The 21,895-nt window shown below is 36.0% G+C and overlaps 1 protein-coding gene across 1 annotated transcript in view; it reads left to right on the forward strand.

Moving 5' to 3' along the window:
• SLC26A7 (solute carrier family 26 member 7) overlaps positions 1-21,895 on the forward strand; it is a gene marked incomplete at its 5' end in the record, with an annotated part of 123,169 nt that overhangs the window by 29,900 nt on the left and 71,374 nt on the right. Inside the window, 1 exon segment of the mRNA XM_079133940.1 lies at positions 18,912-19,076. Coding sequence (XP_078990066.1) covers positions 18,912-19,076 — 165 coding nt within the window.

Consider the following 21,895-nt stretch of genomic DNA (forward strand, 5'->3'; position numbering starts at 1 on the left):
TTATTGGTAATAAGGGCTCTGTGCATTTTCTTTGCTGCCTTCTCTTCTTTTGATTCACAAGACCCTCCCCCCATCGTAGCTTTCATTGATCCATTTTTCCCCTCACAACTCTCTCTACGTTTTTACTGTGCTTATATTCTTTACTATCATTGGAATGATTCCAATATGTATACCTCTTTAATTTTCGCTAGCCATGTATAATTTTGGAAGAAAGCAATGGCATAAAATTATAAAGGAATTGGAATAAAATTAAGATGTGTAATTATAGCAAAATATATAACATATCTGATTTTCTTATGAAATTTACCATTTTTATGCTTTTTGTCCAAGATATTTTTCTTTTTTGTCTTTTCTATGCAAAACATTAACTAGAGAACAAATTTCTTGAGGTAATTATAATATTTTAAACCAATTAAAGTCTTCCTTGCATTTTGCATATCATTCTGTACCTGCTAGATTCTCTGAAAACTTGTACTAAAAAAATAAATTGTCTACTCAGGAATCTGAAAACCAAAAATTAACAGACAACATTTTATGTAATAATTTTATGATTTAAAAAAGTCAAGTCTAATTTTTTTTTACATTATTATAACAGAAGGAGACTGTAAAAATCACAGAGACATACTCAGCGATCTGTCTCCCCTTTTCTCACTTTGTTTTCCCATCCTTTCTGTTCTTTTCTTACCCACCCCTATGGATAACCTGTCTCATTTATCACTGGCTTATACTTCCTGTATTTCCTTTGCAAAATGAGAAGATACCTGTATATTTCCATATTCGCCCTCTTTCTTGCATAGAAAGCAGTATTTGACTCTCTTCACTTAATGATACATCTTGGAAATCATGACATGTTCATAGAAATATTCCCCATGCTTTTTTTTACACTGCTATGCAGTATTCAAAAGTGTGGATATTTCATAGTTCTTAGAAAAGGCATTTTTATCTCACTTTTAAAATTAATTTGTGTATAAATCTTTACTATGATTTTTTAAAAATTTATTTTAATGTTTTTGCCCTTTGATATTTCCTATGTTGTATTTGTGTTTTTCCCTTTTTATCTTGATCAGGTTGGTTAGTAATGTTTTATTTTGTTAATTTTTTTAAAACTAGAATTTTGAAATAGTAGGTAAACTTTTATTCCGTCTCTACCTCTGCCTTAATTTTTAAATTTTATTATTTGCTCTCTTTTAATAATTTTGGTAAGTTATATATTGTTCATTTTCTACTTTTTAACTTAGAATTAAATTATTAATCTAACAAAATTTTATTAATAAAAACATTTACTGTTATGAATTTTCATTGTTTCAAATGTATTGTGTAGATTCCAATATATAGTGTTTTTGCTTTCAGTGTTTTTTGGAAATAAAAAAAATCTGTGATTTAATTTTGTATTTCCCCTTAACCGAACGATATTCTAAAAGAATAGTTTTTAATTTTTATGTGGATGGTCCTTCTTCCTTTTCAGTTTTGTCAATTATTTCTCATGCTATTGCCCATGATCAGGGAGTGTGGTTTAGAATATTTTCTGATAATCTAATTTCCTCATATTTTCATTATGGTTAGTTTTTGAGAAAGAAGTTTCATGAGCACCTGGGTAAAATAAAGTATAGATAGTTTCAGGCTAAAGATCAATGTATAGCTTTTTTTTTTTTTTTCCTTTATTGATTATGATTATTTTTAAATTTCTTTTATTTATTTATTTCTAAATTTATTTTTATTGTAAACAAATGGGATACATGTTGTTTCTGTTTGTACATGGAGTAACAGCATACCACTTGCATATTCATACATTTACATAGAGTAACGATGTTTGATTCATTCTGTTATTTTTTTCCTCCCCCCCACCCCTCCCAACTCTCTTTTCCCTCTATACAGTCCCTCCTTCCTCCATTCTTGCCTCCTCCCACCCCCATTATGTGTCATCATCCACTTATCAGTGAGATCATTCGTCTTTTCGATTTTTGAGATTGGCTTATCTTACTTAACATGATATTCTCCAATTTCATCCATTTGCCTGCAAATGCCATAATTTTATTATTCTTTATAGCTGAGTAATATTCCATTGTATATATATACCACAGTTTCTTTATCCACTCATCAATTGAAGGGCATCTAGGTTGGTTCCATAGTCTGGCTATTGTGAATTGAGCAGCTATGAACATTGATGTGGCTGTATCTCTGTAGTATGCTGATTTTAAGTCCTTTGGGTATAGGCCAAGGAGTGGGATAGTTGGGTCAAATGGTAGGTCCATTCCAAGTTTTCTAAGGAATCTCCACACTGCTTTCCAGAGTGGCTGCACTAATTTGCAGTCCCACCAGCAATGTATGAGTGTACCTTTTTCCCTACATCCTCTCCAACACCTGTTGTTGCTTGTATTCTTGATAATTGCCATTCTAATTGGGGTGAGATGGAATCTTAGTGTAGTTTCGATTTGCATTTCTCTTATTACTGAAGATGGTGAACATTTTTTCATATTCTATTGATTGCTTGTACATCTTCTTCTGTGAAGTGTCTGTTCATATCCTTAGACCATTTGTTAATTGGGTTATTTGTATTCTTAGTGTAGAGTTTTTTGAGTTCTTTATAGATTCTGGAAATTAGCGCTCTATCTGAAGTATGAGTGGCAAAGATATTCTCCCACTCTGTAGGCTCTCTCTTCGCATTGCTGATAGTTTCCTTTGCTGAGAGAAAACTATTTAGTTTGAATCTATCCCAGTTATTGATTCTTGCTTTTATTTCTTGTGCTATGGGAGTCCTGTTAAGGAAGTCTGATCCTAAGCCAACAAGTTGAAGATTTGGACCTACTTTTTCTTCTATAAAATGCAGGGTCTCTGGTCTGATTCCGAGGTCCTTGATCCATTTTGAGTTGAGTTTTGTGCAGGGTGAGAGATAGGGGTTTAGTTTCATTCTGTTGCATATGGATTTCCAGTTTTCCCAGCACCATTTGTTGAAGAGGCTATCTTTTCTCCATTGCATATTTTTGGCCCCTTTGTCTAGTATGAGAAAATTGTATTTATTTGGGTTTGTGTCCATGTCCTCTATTCTGTACCATTGATCTACCTGTCTATTTTGGTGCCAATACCATGCTGTTTTTGTTACTATTGCTTTGTAGTAGAGTTGAAGTTCTGGTATTGCAATACCCCCTGTTTGATTCTTCCTGCTAAGGATTGCTTTAGCTATTCTGAGTTTCTTATTCTTCTAGATGAATTTCATAATTGCTTGCTCTATTTTTGTAAGGTGCGTCATTGGGATTTTAATTGGAATTGCATTGAATCTGTATAGCACTTTTGGTAGTATGGCCATTTTGACAATATTAATTCTGCCTATCCAAGAACATGGGAGATCTTTCCATCTTCTAAGGTTTTCTTTAATTTCTTTCTTTAGTGTTCTGTAGTTCTCATTGTAGAGGTCTTTCACCTCTTTGGTTAGATTGATTCCCAAGTATTTTATTTTTTTTGAGGCTATTGCAAATGGAGTTGTTTTCCTCATTTCCCTTTCAGCTGTTTCGTCGCTTGCATATAAAAATGCTTTAGATTTATGCGTGTTGAATTTATAGCCTGCTATTTTGCTGAATTCATTGATGAGGTCTAGAAGTTTTCTGGAGGAGGTTTTTGGATCCTCTAAATCTAGAATCATGTCATCCACAAATAGTGACAGATTAAGTTCCTCTTTTCCTATTCATATCCCTTTAATTTCTTTAGTCTGCCTAATTGCTCTGGCTAGAGTTTCGAGGACAATGTTGAATAGAAGTGGTGAAAGAGGACATCCCTGTCTTGTTCCCATTTTTAAAGGGAATGTTTTCAGTTTTTCTCCATTGAGAATGATGTTGGCCATGGGCTTAGCATAAATAGCCTTTACAATGTTCAGGTATATTCCTACTATCCCTATTTTTTCTAGTATTTTGAGCATGAAGGGGTGTTGTATTTTGTCGAACGCTTTTTCTGTGTCAATTGAAATAACCATATGATTCTTATCCTTAAGTCTATCGACATGATGGATTACATTTATTAATTTACAAATGTTGAACCATACTTGCATTCCAGGGATGAACCCCACTTGATTGTGGTGCACAATTTTCTTAATGTTTTTGGATACGGTTTGCCAATATTTTGTTAAGGATCTTTGCATCTATATTCATCAAGGATATTGGTCTAAAATTTTCTTTCCTTGATGTGTCTTTTCTTGGTTTGGGTATGAGGGAGATATTAGCTTCATAGAATGAGTTCGGTAGGGTACCCCCCTCTTCTATTTCCTGGAATACTTTGAGAAGTATTGGAATGAGTTCTTTGAAGGTCTTGTAGAACTCGGCTGAGAATCCGTCTGGTCCTGGGCTTTTCTTGGATGGTAGATTTTTAATGGCTTCTTCTATTTCATTGCTTGATATTGATGTGTTTAAATCGTGTATGTCCTCCTGGTTCAGTTTGGGAGGAGCATATGTCTCTAGAAATTTGTCAATGTCTTCGGTAGTTTCTATTTTGTTGGAATACAGATTTTCAAAGTAGGTTCTCATTATGTTCTGTATCTCAGTGGTGTCTGTCGTGATATTTTCTTTTGCATCATGTGTTTTAGTAATTTGAGTCTTCTCTCTCCTTCTCTTTGTTAGTGTGGCTAAGGGTTTGTCTATTTTGTTTACTTTCTCAAAGAACCAACTTTTTGTTTTGTCAATTTTTTGAATAATTTCTTTTGTTTGAGTTTCATTGATTTCAGCTCTGATTTTAATTATTTCCTATCTTCTACTACTTTTGCTGTTATTCTGTTCTTCTTTTTCTAGGGCTTTGAGCTGTAATGTTAGGTCATTTAGTTGTTGACTTTTCATTCTTTTCTGGAATGCACTCCATGCAATGAATTTTCCTCTTAGTACTGCTTACATAGTGTCCCATAGATTTTAACATGTTGATTCATCATTCTCATTGACCTCTAAGAATTTTTTAATCTCCTCCCTCATGTTTTTTGTTATCCATGTTTCATTCAATAGCATATTATTTAGTCTCCAAGTGTTGGAGTAATTTTCCTTTTTTATTTTGTCATTGATTTCTACTCTCAGTCCATTATGATCTGATAGAACACAAGGCAGTATCTCTAATTTTTTGCATTTCCTAAGGGCTGCTTTGTGGCATAACACATGGTCTATTTTCGAGACGGTTCCATGTGCTGCTGAGAAGAAAGTGAATCCGCTCGTTGATGGATGGAATATTCTATATATGTCTGTTAAGTCTAGGTTATTGATTGTGTTATTGAGTTCTATGGTTTCTTTGGTTGGATTTTGTTTGGAAGATCTATCTAGTGGTGACAGTGGTGCGTTAAAGTCGCCCAGAATTATTGTGTTGTGGTCTATGTGATTCCTGAAATTGAGAAGGATTTGTTTGATGTACAGGGATGCACCATTGTTTGGGGCATAAATATTTACTATCATTATGTCTTCCTGATTTATGGTTCCCTTAAGTAGTATGAAATGTCCTTCTTTATCCCTTCTGACTAACTTTGGCTTGAAGTCCAGTTTATCTGATATAAGGATGGAAACCCCTGCTTTTTTACTGAGTCCATGTGCATGGTAGGTTTTTTCCCATCCTTTCACCTTTAGTCTGTGGATGTCTTTTTCTATGAGATGAGTCTCTTGCAGGCAGCATGTTGTTGGGTCTTTCTTTGTATTCCATTCTGCCAGACTATGTCTTTTGATTGATGAGTTTAGGCCATTAACGTTCAGAGTTATTATTGAGATATGATTTGTATTTCCAGTCATTTGGCTTATTTTTGGTTTTTAAGTTGGCTTGGTTTCACCTTTGAGTGGTTTTTCTCTAAGGTAGTTCTTCCCTGTGCTGACCTACATTGTTGTTTTGCATTTCCTCCTCATGGAATATTTTGTTGAGAACATTCTGTAGCACAGGCTTTCTATTTGTAAATTCTTTTAACGTTTGTTTATCATGGAAGGATTTTATTTCATCTTCAAATCTGAAGGTTAGTTTTGCTGGGTATAGGATTCTTGGTTGGTAACCATCTTCTTTCAGAGCTTGAAATACGTTGGTCCAGACCCTTCTAGCTTTTAGAGTCAGGGTTGGGAAGTCGGCTGCTATCTGTATTGGTCTCCCCCTATATGTAATCTGATGCTTTTCTCTCGCAGCCTTCAAAATCCTATCTTTATTTTGAATGTTAGGCATTTTCATTATAATGTGACTTGGTGTGGACCTGTTGTGATTTTGTGCATTTGGTGTTCTGTAAGCCTCTTGTATTTGATTTTCCATTTCATTCTTCAGGTTTGGGAAATTTTCTGATATTATTTCATTGAATAGGTTGTTCTTTCCTTTGGTTTGTATCTCTGTGCCTTCCCCAATCCCAATAATTCTTAAATTTGGTCTTTTCATGATGTCCCATAGTTCTTGTAGATTCTGTTCATGATTTCTTACCATCTTCTCTGTTTGGGCAATTTTATTTTCAAGATTAAATATTTTGTCTTCATTGTCTGAGTTTTTGTCTTCCATGTGGTCTAGTCTGTTGGTGATGCTTTCCATTGAGTTTTTTATTTGGTTTATTGTTTCCTTCATTTCAAGGATTTCCGTTTGGTTTTTTTTTTTGAGAATCTCTATCTCTTTGTTGAAATGATATTTTGCTTCTTGCAGGTGCTTTTCCAGCTTTTTGGTATTATCATTCATTGCCTGCATTTGCTCTCTTAGTTCATCCTTTGCTTCACGAATCTTCTTAATCATGTATAATCTGAAGTCCTTTTCTGACATTTCTTCTACCATACTGTCATTGGATTCTATTACTATAGAATCTAGATTTGTTTGGATCATTTTCTTCCCTTGTTTTTTCATGTTGTTCATGTATCTTCCCCTCTAGCAGTGCAGATCTGGGGTATTGCAGATTTCCCCCTATAGGCTTATAGTCGCCCTATAGGTTTCCAAAACCCTTTCTTTAGGGGGAGATCAATATTAGCAGTGCCCAAATCAGACACTATGCAATCCTAGACCAAATAGCCCCTATGGGGACAATAACAAAATTGTCATAATAAACAAAATGAGTTCAAATATTATCTTCGGTTAAACAAACAGGTTTGCAATAAGGTCTGCAGTTTCTAATGGAGGACAAAGAGGATGCAGAGGGATGTAGAATGTGGCTGTTAATGGAATAAGAAAAGAATATACAGAAGTTCTAGTAAATAGAAAGGGTGAGAGTGTAATCAAAAGAAATCGGATGTTAGCATGCAAAAAAGGGAGAAAGAGACTCTGAGGGAACAGGTAAACAAAAGGAAAAGAGAGCAAGAAAAGTAAAGAAATAAAAACTTAAATTTTTTTAAAGGAGAAAAAAGAAAATCTACTGTATAACAGTCATATACTAATGAAACCTCCCAGTGTTCAGTAGCCTGATGCATGAGAGGTACCTGACAATGAGCTTCAAGCCTCCCACAGGCATCTCAGGATGGGATTTGCCCCACCCAAAGATCGGAGCTATGGCTTCCAGGATTATCCAAGATGGTCTCTCTGGCTTCGAAATGTGTTGGCAAATGGGGAGCTGCAGCTCAGGGGTGGACATGGTCAGCTGGAGGTCTTGGAGACGGGATGCGGTTGGTCCGGCAGGGGTCCTGGAGGTCCGGTGTGATTGGTGTGGTTGTGGGATCCTGGAGGCTGGGTGCAATCAGTCATCTGGGGTCCCGGTGATAGGGCGCAGTTGGTCTGGGGGTCCTGGCAGCAGGGAGCAGTCAGTTGATGTGAGGGCCCCAGAGGCAGGGAGTGATCGGTTGGGCTGAGGGATCCTGGAGACGGGGCTCAGTCAGTCCGGCCAGGGGTCCTACGGGGCCTGGCTGTTGTCTCAAAATGGCGGCAGCCACGTGTAATCTAACCTGCAGGTATTATAACAGTGAACTTCCAGACAGCAGCAAGCAGCTGGTGCTCCACTGACGGTTGGCGATCAGTTTGCTGATTGTTGTCGGATGATCGGGAGGTGAACCTCAAGCATTGGGTGATGGATAGGAGTAAGGCAGGCGATGGACAGGCGAGAGGCAGGCAAATGGCAGATGATAGATTTGATTATGATTATTTGGTGCTTGAAAATCTGATTGTTTTTGCACTGAGAATGGTGCATTCATTATTGTAGACTCCCTTCACCAGAACAGTGATTTTGTAGTTGTTTGATTACCATTTAGGTATGTGGTATATGTGGATGTCCTAAACATAAATGCATCCAAATGTGTCTCTTTCATTGTCATTCAGGCACAATAAATTATACCCATCTCTATTCTCCCTAAACACTGTATTTATATTGCTAGTATAAGTAAAGGGCACTTCTACAACCACAACGATGTAATGTGATATGTATCTGTATTGTACATTAGATGATGGGCCTTTTAAAACTAGTTGTAATGAGATCTAATTGCCATTTAATAAGTTCCACATATTCAGAATGTATGATTTGATCAAGGTTGACACATTTATATGGCCATGGAATCATCATCAAGATAGTGAGAGTTGTCATCCCCCATCCCCATTTTTCCTGAGCCATCTGTAATCTTTCTTTTCATTCCTATTGACCACACCCTGACTCTTTGGCAACCACATTTGCTTTCTGTCACTGTAGATTAATTTGCATTTTCTAGAATTTTATAAAAATAAATTCACTCCCCCCACTTTTTTTTTTAAAATTAGGTCTGTTGTTTTTTTTCTTTCCACTCGGCATAACTTTTTTGTTGTTGATTTCTGTTTTAATCAGCATTTTTGTTGCTGTGATCAAAAAACCTGACAAGGACAATGTAGAGGAGGCAAAGATTTTTTGGGTTCACAGTTTCAGAGGTCTCACTCTATATATGGCCAACTCCATTGTTCTGGATCCAAGGTGAGATAGAAGAACATGCTGGAAGGGTGCCGTGGAAAAAAGCAGCTCAGGACATTGCACCAGGAAGCAGAGAAACTCCATTTACCAGGAACAAAGTATATACTCCAAAGGTTCGCTTCCAGCAACCTACCATCTCCAGGTGCCTAAGGTTACCATCTAGTTAATCCACATTGCTGGAGTAAACCCCTGATTAGCTTATACTTTGCATAATCTAATCTTTTCACCTCTGAAACGTTCTTGCATTATCTCACACATAAGACATATCTAATCCGTAACAATTGTCTAGTTTATGCAGTGGCTTCAGTGGTTAGAACTTGTGTAATTTCTGATTGTGGATCATACAGTGACAGATTGGGATGTAATCTTTTTGGTTCCCGTTCCTACCATCTATTTCTAAGACACATTAAATGTCTCATTTGCAAAGAAAGTCTTTTCGGTGTAACTGATGCAATTTTGCATTGTTGGTATTACCTTAGAGAAAGAAAAAAATGGAAAAAAGACAAGTTTTCTAGCCAAAAGACAGTAGCAGCCAAGAAAGGAGAGATTGCTTGCACACTCACAACAATGAGGTGTTAACATCAAATCAAGGTGGAGCCTTTTGAAATGTCAGTATCAATAAACATTTCTGGTAGGGAAACAAACACTCAATAAAAGTCAGTGCACTTTTAAAACCATTGTTTCTTCTCCCTGTAGCTTTTACTATTCTCTCTACAATGGGCACTTTGCCCATTCCTTTTTCCAAGAACTGAGAGAGGTCTGGAATTGTCCTCTGCCCATTTACTTCTGGAAATTTCCCCAAGCTCTACTTTTCTGAAGCAACCACAGGACGAGATTTCTGCCCTGGAGGATAGGGGATACATGGCTCCTTTGTTCGAAAGTTGCATCAGCATTGGGTGACACGAGGTGGGGTGTTCAGTGTAAGAGTCTTGGATTATCGTACCACTGCGTTTGGGAAAAACATGGTCTTGCACCTCCAGGGATGATAAATAAACTGCAGACCTAAATAAGAGATTCTCCATGTATTTTTGTTTTCATACTAAACTATATTTTTAACTGTATTAAATAAGATTAATGGTATAGGAAGAGCCAAAGATGCTCAAGTTTAACCTGCCCATCACACTTACACACATGAGACATTTATTTTTTTCCAGAAAAATTGTCAATGTCATTCTTTTGTAATGCAGGAGGAGGACTATGTAAAATTTCTATAATAATATTTCATTATTTCACAACCATTTCAGTCAGGAAGTCATTCGTTTAATCTAAATCTTTCCAGCTGGGTTTATACCTGGCAAAACTAAGAAAAAAAAAAAAGCTTCATAAAATGAGAATTGCAATATTCTTCAAAATTTATAAAACTAAAAATTCTTCATGTTAAAAATAATATTTATTATCCTATCATGTGCCAAGCTCTGTTCTAAGCTTCCTGCATGTATTCATATAGTCAGTCTTTACTATCATCTTATAGAACAGGTAAGTTATTTTCTCCATTGTGCAGGTGAAGATATGAAAGGTAAAGTGGATTATTAAGAATCTTATAGTTAGGAATTGAGGAGTAGGAATTAGATTCTAGTACACTCTCAAAACTGCTATGCTGCAAAACTTTCTAAACTAGTACTAAGAAAGGAAGCAAAGAAACTTAATCCACCACTTTGTAGGGCCAGGCAGATGAGGTTTCTGGCTGCAAGGCTTTTTCTTTCTCAGGCCACTTGTGTGACTCCTCCTTGTCATTCAAGTTTCAGCTCAAATATACTCATCTTGGAGAAGCTTCCCTGATATCTCCAAACTCCCAAATGTCCTACATTGTAGGGCTTCTCAATCTACCAGAAAATATTTTTTTACATATTTGCCTCTCTTTCAACACTGTGAGTCTCTATGGAATAGCTGGTGCTTAATAAATATAAGTTGAAGAAATTAAAGAGGAAAAAGATCAATTAAATGTTAGTGGCAGCACTATGTTAAATACCAAAATCAAGATTTTTTTTTTCTACCTTTTCAGATATACCACTCTCTCCCTCCATTCTTCATCAGAAGATAGGGAATGTGTATGTCCATTTTTTTAAAAAATTGTAACAACTCAATAAAAAGGAATAATAAAATTTATAATTTGCTCCTTGGTTGTGTATCCTGTTAGTTTCATCTTGCTCAAATGTAGTGAATTAGTCAGTGAAATCTTTCAATCCTTCTCAGTTATTCCTACACTGATGGAAAGTAAAACTACAGCTACCCTATTCCTTCAACTGCCAACTCCCCTGTGTCTTTACGGATCAGGCGCCAAACATCCCACTTTACAACGATGTAGTTTTCTTCATTTGGGGCAGGAAGGCAGGCAGAAGAGTGACATCATGCCTTCCTGGTGCTTCTGATTATTTTACCATTGCTTCCTTCAGAGCCTAGTAGTGTCTTGAAGAGTCCAAGAACAGAAAAGATCATGGTGTCCCCTTCAGCCATGTAGGTAATTACAAATGAAAACAATTCTTAAGGCTAGTGAATTTCTGGTATATTCTACAATAAACAAAAACCCCAAATTATGCTTGTTTCCAAAACATATCCTAGGTTTGCCTACGGTGTGATCATGTCCATCTCCACTCCCCTTTCCTGCTCTCTGGTTTCAGTGACTTAGTCCTGTTTGCTCTCACTATTCTTATGCTAGCCTTTTAAATGGCCATTCATCCCACTTTCTGTCAACAGACCAATCCTACCAAAGCATGGCTCTGATGTGCGAGCCAGTGTGCAGCGTATTTCTTGGCACAGTTAGGTGTTTAATAAAGGTGTAGAGGAGTGATGTCACTCGCTCCTGCAGAACTCTCTTTTACATAGCTCTGTATTCTGACTTCAGTGTTCATGTCTTATTTTCTATTGCTCCCTATTGGCTAGTTTTGCTCCTTCTAAACCAGCAGCTCTGTGTGCTCTGGACACGTCCCTGCTTCACATGCATCCTCTTCCCTCTTCCTGGAATGCTTTCTAATACTTTTTCTCTTGAATTCTTCCTTAAGCGTCAAGGCACAGAGTTAACCTGTCTTCCTGAGGAATCCAGTAACATATTCTTTTCTGTTTTGTGTGGCTGGAGATCAAGCCCAGGTCCTCCTGCATTCTAGGCAATGAAGACCATTCTAGGCTCTACCACTGAACCTCAGCCCTAAGACCTCAGTGGCACGTTTTCTTTTGCTTTTTTCTGTGTATGTGGTTCAGATCTTTGTCTTGGTGTGGTTATGTGTACAGACATCATACCTCCGAACCCCTCTGTCGGTGTTCCTTTTAGAGTCCTTTTTTCCTTATGTCCTTGTGTGCAGGACTAAGGAACTTCTTGTGCACAGTACTCACACCGATGAGAAATGTAGATTCACCTGAAGATTTTTGTGGGAGAAACGGAGAAGGTGTATTCTGTGAAACTAACTTTTATAGGGTAATTTTAAATGTGTAGAAAAGTTGCAAAGATACTACATAAAGTTGCCATATACCCCCAGAAGTTTCTCTGTTATTAACATCTTACATTAGCATGGTAAACTTGTCACAATTAATTAACCAGATTCATACTTGATTGTTAACTAAAGTCCAAATGTTGTATGACCTACCTCCTCTAGCCACGTATACCTACCTGCAGTTACCACCCGCTAGTCATTCAAATTATAATCCATCAAATGCTGCATCCACTGTTGATAATACATCCCTATTCACTGCCTAAAAGCCCACTTTTGAACCTTACTGTACTGGGGGCTCTTGCTTTCAGAACATGAGCTCTTCAGGAGATTTTTTTAGATCCAAACCATAACAGAAATCAAGATTGGAGTGCTGGATACACTCATTGCTACGGGGTTGTGTTGCTTCTGGAGACTTTCAGCTGATATAGCAAGGGAATATTTGTGTGTATATTAACCTCTGCACATATATTTCCTGTATGTATTTATGTTTATATTAAGGTAGACATGAGTTCCTGCTGAAATCTCCAACTCTAACCCTTTACCATTACCCTTGCTGGGTTGTAACCTCCACTACAAAAGTGGGAGTCTGACTCTCACTGTCCACCATCTGGTAACTTCCTTTTCCAGTTCCAGTCTATGTGTGTAGTAGGGTCAGGATCATGAACCTCTACCCCCATGGGAAACAACTCTATCAACTAGACTACAGTATACCTTTTTTTTTTTTTTTTTTTGCCTTTAAACAGACTACTCATTTCCAAAGTTATTTACATTGGTGCATGTTTCAGATGCTCAACCAGTCCGAAAAGTGTAGATATTATGTGAAATGACACTCTGGAAAAGGCAGAACTTATGGAGACTATAGAGAGAGTCAACATCTCAGCAGCTATGAGATTCTTTGTCACAGTCTGTGTTCCATTCTGGGATTTCCTGACCTAAGTTGTATATATATATGTATGATTTTATGATATACTATAAAATATTGTTACAAATTCACCATTTTAACTCTAAGTCTACAGTTAAATGGTATTAAGTGCATTTCTAATACTGTCTAACCAATTAAGCTCTGCAACCCTTTTCATCTCACGAAGTAAAATTTTATGCCATTAAACAATAACTCCCCACTTCTAACACCTCTAGCCCCTGGAAATTCTTTCTGTCTCTCTGATTTTGATTAAGTATTTTGTATAAGTAGAATCATATGACATGTATGTTCATGTGACTGATTTATTTCACTTAATACAATATCCCCTAGGTTCATCCATATCATCTTGTATGTCAGAATTTTCTTCCTTTTAAGGGCTGTATAATATTCCATTGTGTCACTTATATACCACATGTCACTTATCCATTTTTTTTTTTTGTTGATGGATGCTTGGGTTGTGTCTCCCTTTTGGCTATCGTAAGTAGTACTTCTATAAACATGGATATATAAACATATCTTTGTGATCCTGCTTTCAATTCTTTGGGATTCATACCCTGAAATAAAATGCTAGATCATGTAGTAATTCTATTTTTAACTTTCTGAAGAACTCCCATACTTTTTCATAGTTGTTGTACCATTTTACTTTCTATAGACATTGTACAAATATTCTAATTTGCTAGCCAAAACTAGCCATTGTCCATGTTTTTTTTTTTTTGGTAATAGTGATCTTAATGAACATAAGGTGGATCTTACTGTGGCTTTGATTTGCATTTCCCTAGTGATTAGTGATGTTAAATGTTTATGTGCTTCTTGGCCATTCACATATCTTTTTGGAGGAAGATCTACCTAAGTTCTTTACCCATTTAAAATCAGATGGTTTACATATTGTTGAGTTTTAAGGGCTGTCTACACATTCTGTATGTATTCCTTTATCAGATATATCAATTGGAAACATTTCCATTCATTCTGTGGGTTGCCTTTTTATATTGTTCATAGTGTCTTTTGATGCACAGTTTTTAAAACTTTCCACGAAGCAGTTTGTCTATTTTTTCTTTAGTTTCCTGTGCCTTTTGTGTCATATCTAGGAAATAATTGCCACATTCAATTTTACAAAACTTCTATCCTTTGTTTTCTTCTAAGAGTTTTACTGTTTAGGTTTTATGTGTAGATCCTTTATCGACTTTCAGTTAGCTTTTATATATGGTGTTAGGTAAAGGTCCAACTTCATTCTTTTGCATTCGTAGCTTTTCCATTTCTCCATGTGTCTATTTTAATGTCAGTGCCACACTATTTTGATTACTATTGCTTTGTAGTAAGCCTTAAAATCAGGAATCATGAGTCCTTCACATTTGTTCTTCTTTTCCAAGATAGCTTTGTCTCTTCGAGGTCACTCAGAGAATCCTTCCAAAATAATTTGTTTTACATTTATACATATGAAGTTTCACACTTGTGCTATTAAGATCCACAGGTTTTAACAGTGCATAGTGTCATATGTCCACTACGATAGCATCACAGAGAATAGTTTCATTGTCCTAAAAATACCACATTTCACTTCAAACATGTTCCTCTATTCTCAAATCCCTGAAAACTACTGATTTGCGTGCTGTCTCAATAGTTTTGCCCTTTTTTAAGTCACCTAAATGGACTCATGCAGCATGTAGCCTTTTCTGACTATCTGTTTTTTCTTACAATATGAATTCAAGACTCATCCCTATCTTTGCCCTTTTGGTCATGCTTGTTGCTTTTTTAGCTGACAACAGTATGGAGGAGGACTTTCTGTTCTGAGATCCACAACCCATCGCTTCACGCCTCCCCTTCTGATACCATTCTCTCTCAGGTCATCTGGCACACAGAGCCTTTCTCAGCTCTTACTATATAGCATTCAGTTGTTTTCTTAATGTCATGAGCAATTTAGTTCTCTCCCCTAACCTGCACACACTGAGCAACAAACACAACAGGGCTTTTTTAGTATTTCAGGTTCCACCCAAATAATTTTTCATACTTTACCTTACAAATGCCTGTCTTAGTCTTCTTTATGGTTCCAGTTAACAATCCAATACATCATTTCACTTCTCTTTGTACAGTCTTTTGATGTATGACTTAATTGTATCTTCATCTCTGTATTCTATGGCAATACTGGGCCTATCCCCTGGTAGATAATCAATAAATACTATTTGAATGGATAAATAGTCAATGTAGTGTGATGTGAGAGCTGGGTTGCAGACAGACCAACATAACTTGAAATACACACTATAGTCAATGCTATATTCCATTCACTTGGATGTATATTTCTTTCCTATGCTCTCACTTGTTTTTAAAACATATTTGAAGGTCACTTCTTAAAAAAAAAATGCCTGAAATCTGAGATGCATTCAATTTATGTAGAACACATGGTGTTTATACAAGCATTTCCAAATAGTACTATGCTAGTGAACCTTAATAATGTATGTCAGAGGTTTTCGGCATTAGCCCAGAACATCAGCTTTACTACACACAGCTGAAATATATTGTATGAAATTTATTTCCTCATAAAATGTTGCATGGTCAGGATTGTGGAGTTGGCTAGCCAGAGTAGAAACATCATCATGCAAATTATTAGTAAGAGGATCTGATACAGTTGTTTATTAAGTGATTCACTTAAAAAATTCTTATTATTAGTATAACATTTAAATACTGGGATCCAAGCAAAATGTTATAGAGGACCCCCATTTCATATCCTTAAGTTCAAAGATAAACATGGTTCAATTTGTGGGTACCTCTTGCAAAGTCTGTGTTACTTGACTACCTGCAAACTTCAAACTACACATCAGCCTTTGTACACCAGGTCCCTATTTCATTGTGCATAAACCTGAAATATGGATGGTGGGGAAATGGATAGTTCTTAAATCTCCCCTCCTCTCCTTTTTTACCTTCTTCTTCTCTTCTTCCTCCTCCTTCCTATAATATCTGCGGTTGTTTTAGGTTACAGAGAAGGTCGTGATACAGAAGAGAGTGATTTCTCCCAGTTAAATCTCACATTTGCGATCCTCTTTCACATGCCCAATGATCTGTGTCAGAAATGAGGTCTTAAGAGACTTGTGGGCCTTTTGGTTGGGAATTCTCCATTTTAGATATTTATCCTTGCTGGAAGGATTTTCTAAAAGTATAAAATGGTTCAAGAAGAATATGACAAAAATACTTGGACATTTTAGTGTTTTAAATGAGAACATTCCATATTTTTTTTCATTTATATTATAAGGTAGGTTCCCATGTTTTCTACACTTGTTTGTAAAAAATATTGGAAGTTCACTTCTTTAAAACATTTCAACTCTTCTACATTTCAACTCTTTTTATGTCTTGTGCTTTTTCTGGACCTTTCCATTTGGAACTTTTAGGTTGAGAAAATGAGCTGCTACTAGAAGATAATGGTTTAGTTAGTAGTAGGGGGTGGTGACCACTTCAGGTTTCTCAGGCAATGGTGATACGTTAATGCCTCTGAGTAGCCACTGCAACTTAGGAAACAAATAAAACACAGAAGGAAAATGGTGATGGTTTATATAAAACCTTCCAGGAGTTTAGTTCTCAAAATTGTGATGATAAGATTATTTTGCATTTAGGTAAGAACTTTCCAACATCCCATATAGATTCCATATAGGCATAAAATTTGATATATGCAAATGGTGTTTGCAATTTCAAAGATGTGGACTACATGTATACTGTATTTTGCTGAATAAAAATCCCACTTTGGTATTCATTATGCCCTAATAATGTGTTAATATCATCCTCCAAGCCTATAAGAGTTAATACCATAAATCAGAAGAAACTTATGGGGAGAGAGATACCTGAGAATAACTGATTCAATGTCTTTCTTAACTGATTGTGTTTTCAGAGTAAAAATCAACAGACTATGAATCAAGAGATGCCAAAAAGACCACTGTTTCATTTGTATCCATAGGTTTGGTTTCTTGGATATTTCCCTCAAAACGTTTCTACTTTGACAACTGGAACATAGTTACTGAAAAAATGTTAGTAGCAGAAGCTGCAGCCTTGGCTTCCTGTATTGACTGCAGCAGATTGCTTGATTTTTACACTGATAACTCATAGTTTTTACTTTATTACATATTGAGTAAAAAGTGGCTGCTAAACTGCAAACAATTCAAATACATTTCTTTCTGCACTGATAAATCCTTCTAAGTTTTCCAGAATTGAAAAATGGGGTGTGGTCTTTTCTACATTTTCAAAGCTGAAGACTTGTTTTGCATATCAGGTAAATAGTATGGTAACTTGTAATATTCTTGCTGCATCTTTCATATTGCGCATTTTATAGGTTTTAAACCCTTTTGCATATTATTCCACATTCATTTTACCACTACTTTACAAGATAAAAAAAGGGTAGACAGCACTCTAATGATAATGATAAGGTTTGGAGAATTTTAGTAGGTTTTCTAAAGTCACAAAACTTGAACATGTGAAATCAGGCTCTGAATCTAGACCTTCAGATTCAGCCCAGGAAACTCCACTTTCATTTAAGTTCCGAGCATTGCTGCTTTTGGCCAGGGAGTACTGTATTACAATCACAATATAGAAATTATATATTTTGCAATTTATTCTTGGGTGGTACTTAATGGCATTTTATGTTCTCCTTTTTATCACTGTAACCTCTAGATAGAAAAAGATCTCATTGCTGTCCCTTCCTTTGATTTCCTTAATACTTAATCTCATTTTCCAGCAGGAATTTTAAGACCTGACCTAAATATTATAATTAACACCTGACCCACTTTGTTTCCCTTTTCCAATGTTGATGCTCATAATGTAATTTAATGTTACTTTCACAACAGTAAATGTTATTTTGTGTAGTTTCTTTGGCTGCATTTACATAGTTGTAAGTCAAAGGGTGGATCTTCTGAAAGCTCTTTTTGCAGAGGAAGAACACTGGTCATTGAAGTGCTAAGTTTTAGAGGGTTTTGATTCTTCCTGTTGCCTTTTGCCCTGCAGAGCTCAATGCATATCTTCTGCTCAGATGATTTTGTCTGGTTATGAAATAGTTTTGGGATGGAAGTTGATAGTGAGAGAAGTAAGAAAATATCTAAGGACAATGATTTAAATAAATTTTTAGGCTTCTTAAGACCTAACCCTTGTCTCTATCTCTGTCTTTTGGGCTTCCCCATAGGCAAATCAATCCTGGAATCTTCTTACTGAATATTAGTCCCTTAGAGCTGCCTGGTAGAGTATCTGATCAAGCAGTATGTTCCCATTTTTCAGACCCTGGCAGAAACTAAAAAAATCACATTCTCTCTTCAGTGCTTTCCAAGTTTTGAGTCCACTAGGTCTCAAACAGTGAATCATGCACGTTCTTTTGATTTAAAAAAAAAAAAATTATAGATAGGGTAGTGCAAATTTTATTTTTCTTCCACAGGAATCTACATACAAAATGGTTTGAGCATGCTCCCTCTGAACACACACACTTTTTTAACATGCAGGATTAGAAAAAGAGGAAAAAGAAAGAGTCAATATTCAGAAAACAATATTGTGCTGATTTTAATTACAGTATGCACACTGCACCCAATAACATTTGGAAAGGCTTGGAACCTAGTAATGTTCTCAAGAGAACCCAATATATTGAACATATAAAATTTAAGAAACTTGTTACATGTCAATTCTACATAAAATGAAAATGAAAATGAATGTGTCAGATATTCATCCCTCTAGGCACCTTGAGAACTTTCACTGAAACTATCCTCTGACTGTTCCTTTATCTTCTTAGGTGGCCATGTTTGTGTTACAGCTGGGTAGTGTCACATTCCTGCTTACGGAGCCAGTGATCAGTGCGATGACAACTGGGGCTGCCACCCATGTCGTGACTTCGCAAGTCAAGTATCTCTTGGGAATAAAAATGCCATATATATCTGGACCACTTGGATTCTTCTATGTGAGTTTTCCAAATGTCTCTTTTCATGTGTTTTGAGTGTGCATGTTTCACACAGTAGAATTTAGTTGATTACAATACTGAAAATTTTCTGTTACAGTAACATGGGTTTAAATAAAATCTTGCAGAATATTTTAAGTATGATTTATTGTGTGAAAGTACTTTAAACTAATATCTACCAGTTTTGGAAACAATTGAATGTGATATAATTTGGGGGCTTGATAAGAAAAAGTAGCTTGAATTTTTTTTTTTTTTTTGCACTTGTGTGTGAACCAGATATGCTGGATATGCTGGCAACTTCTAATGGAAGCCATCTTCTGGGTTTGTGGCCTAGTTTAGCAACAGTGCACTCTACCAAAGTCTCTCAGGACTGTGACCCCACCCCCAGTAGGGATCAAAACAGAGGCCTGGTCAAAACTGGTGACTGTAGACCTTATAGCAAACAACCAGCTGTTCAAAGCCATCTGAACCTGAGAGAGAACATCTGCCTAGTTTCAACACATTTCCATAACAATTCTCTATTGCTCTTCTTTTTAATATTCACCTAAAATCTGTGATTCCTTGCATCCAATTGAAGTTTTATTAAAAAAAAAAAAAGTCCCGATGATTAACTTCATGGTGAGCAAACTTCGTTTTCCTTAACTTTATGCATTGCTGTAAACTAAATAACATTCATGTTTTATAATGAAAGGTTGCCATCCTTAAATGTCTTAAATCTTTGTTGCTGAATAGTAGCTCAATACACGGAAGTACAACAGTATACTGATATTGTAGCAAACAAATTTTATTTCATGAATAGTTTTACACTGTGATATTTGAAAAATGAGCTTTGGTATAGTTACATTATCAGTAAACCCAGGCTTTGCCCTGGAGAGTTTAGGTGGTACCTAAAGGAGTAGAGTTAACTCAGCATGTAGATACAGGGCAGCGGACAGCATAGAGCTCTTGAACATCAGATCAAAGAACCTAGAGAAGAATGAATTTACATATTTGGGGGAATTTTAACTTTTTTTATATGATGCATCTTGCTTCTGCAGTTTGACCACTATTATATCCCTTCTAAAAGCTATTCAGAGATGGTGGAATGAGACAAACATCATGATCCTACGTACATGTTATTGAGGCGCTTTTTGGTGTTCCACTATTATACATGGTTCTAGGAGGGTTCTATTTATTTGTATATTATTTTCTGCTTTACTAATCATTAGGATAAATTCCTCCTTATGGAGTTACCAGATTAAAAGGGAATAATATTTTTGCTAAATTTCAATCTGAAAAGTTGTATAGATTGTTAATTTACTCTGACTTTATTATTTTTAACTCTGGCTACTTAGATTTTTAAAAATTTCCCGTTTTGATATGTGAAAAAATGATGTCAACTGATTAGGTGGTTAAATAGTTAAGAATGATAGTAACTGGCAACACAGAACTGGAAGCCAATTATGAAATTTTGTGACTTAGGTAATATCTGGATCAATGATTCATTCATAATAAGAAAGCTTAAAACCAAAACAAGGAAATTGGAACAGGGCCTGGAAGCAGCATAATTTCAAGCTTCAGCTCAAACAAAAACAGACCAAAGTAGCTGTAAGCTGTCAGGTGACTGACTGAGAGTTAAGACTTTAACTGACACCATTTGTATGAGACCCAAGAAAGTTGGCGAAGATTCTGTCTTGACCTGTCTGGAAACAATGTATTCATCTGTGTGCATGCATTATAGAAAATGCCTGTAGGTTATAGCTTGGTCCCTTTAGTCATATGTATAGAGAGTGATTTTTCTTTTCACAAGTAGTGTTAAAGAAGCAAGGTAGCCTGACATGGAAATGACATTGGTGTTTTAGCTTATTTCTATTGTGACACTATATAAATGGTAGATGAAGATGTTTTGTGTGAGATTTTCTTTATCCATTTTGTTTACCAGTGAAGTAAACTGGAAGCTATTTTAGCTTGATTTTATGGGTCCAATGTCATGGGACTTTGGGAAGTCTTTTGCATGACTTCACACTGAAACTGAATCAGATTTAAGAATAATTTTACACTCCTGCCTTTAAATTCACATTGCTGTTTGTGTAAGTGACTATGCTTTGTGTTGCTGAAAAATGTAAAAACGTTGCCCCTTCTTTTTAGTTGCAGAGCTCTGCGCTGTTCAGCAGTTATATAGGAATGGGGCTCTGCTTTTTGCCACTGTGTCAATGAATGCTGATATTTCAATGTCAAAAATTGTGGTAGCCTTTAGATTGAAAAACAAATTTTATATCATGAATAGTTTTACACTGTGATATTTGAAAAATGAGCTTTGGTATAGTTACATTATCAGTAAACCCAGGCTTTGCCCTGGAGAGTTTAGGTGGTACCTAAAGGAGTAGAGTTAACTCAGCATGTAGATACAAGGCAGCGGACAGCATAGAGCTCTTGAACATCAGATCAAAGAACCTAGAGCAGAATGAATTTACATATTTGGGGAAATTTTACCTTTTTTTATATGATGCATCTTGCTTCTGCAATTTGACCACTATTATATCCCTTCTAAAAGCTATTCAGAGATGGTGGAATGAGACAAACATCATGACCCTACGTACATGTATGATTGCATGAATGGTGTGACTCTACATCATGTACAACCAGAGAAATGAAAAGTTGTACTCCATTCATGAACAATGAATCTAACTGCATTCTGCTGTCATGTATGACTAATTAGAATAAACAATAAAAAAAGCTGTTCAGGCCACTGAGGGATAAAGAGCATATAAGTGATATTCCTTGGAACATAAATTACTATCTAGAATATGTAAGACTCTTGCACAATGAGCCTGTTACAAATC

Source organism: Sciurus vulgaris (genome assembly GCF_902686455.1).
Source record: "Sciurus vulgaris genome assembly, chromosome: 1".
NCBI classification, from domain to species: Eukaryota; Metazoa; Chordata; class Mammalia; order Rodentia; family Sciuridae; genus Sciurus; species Sciurus vulgaris.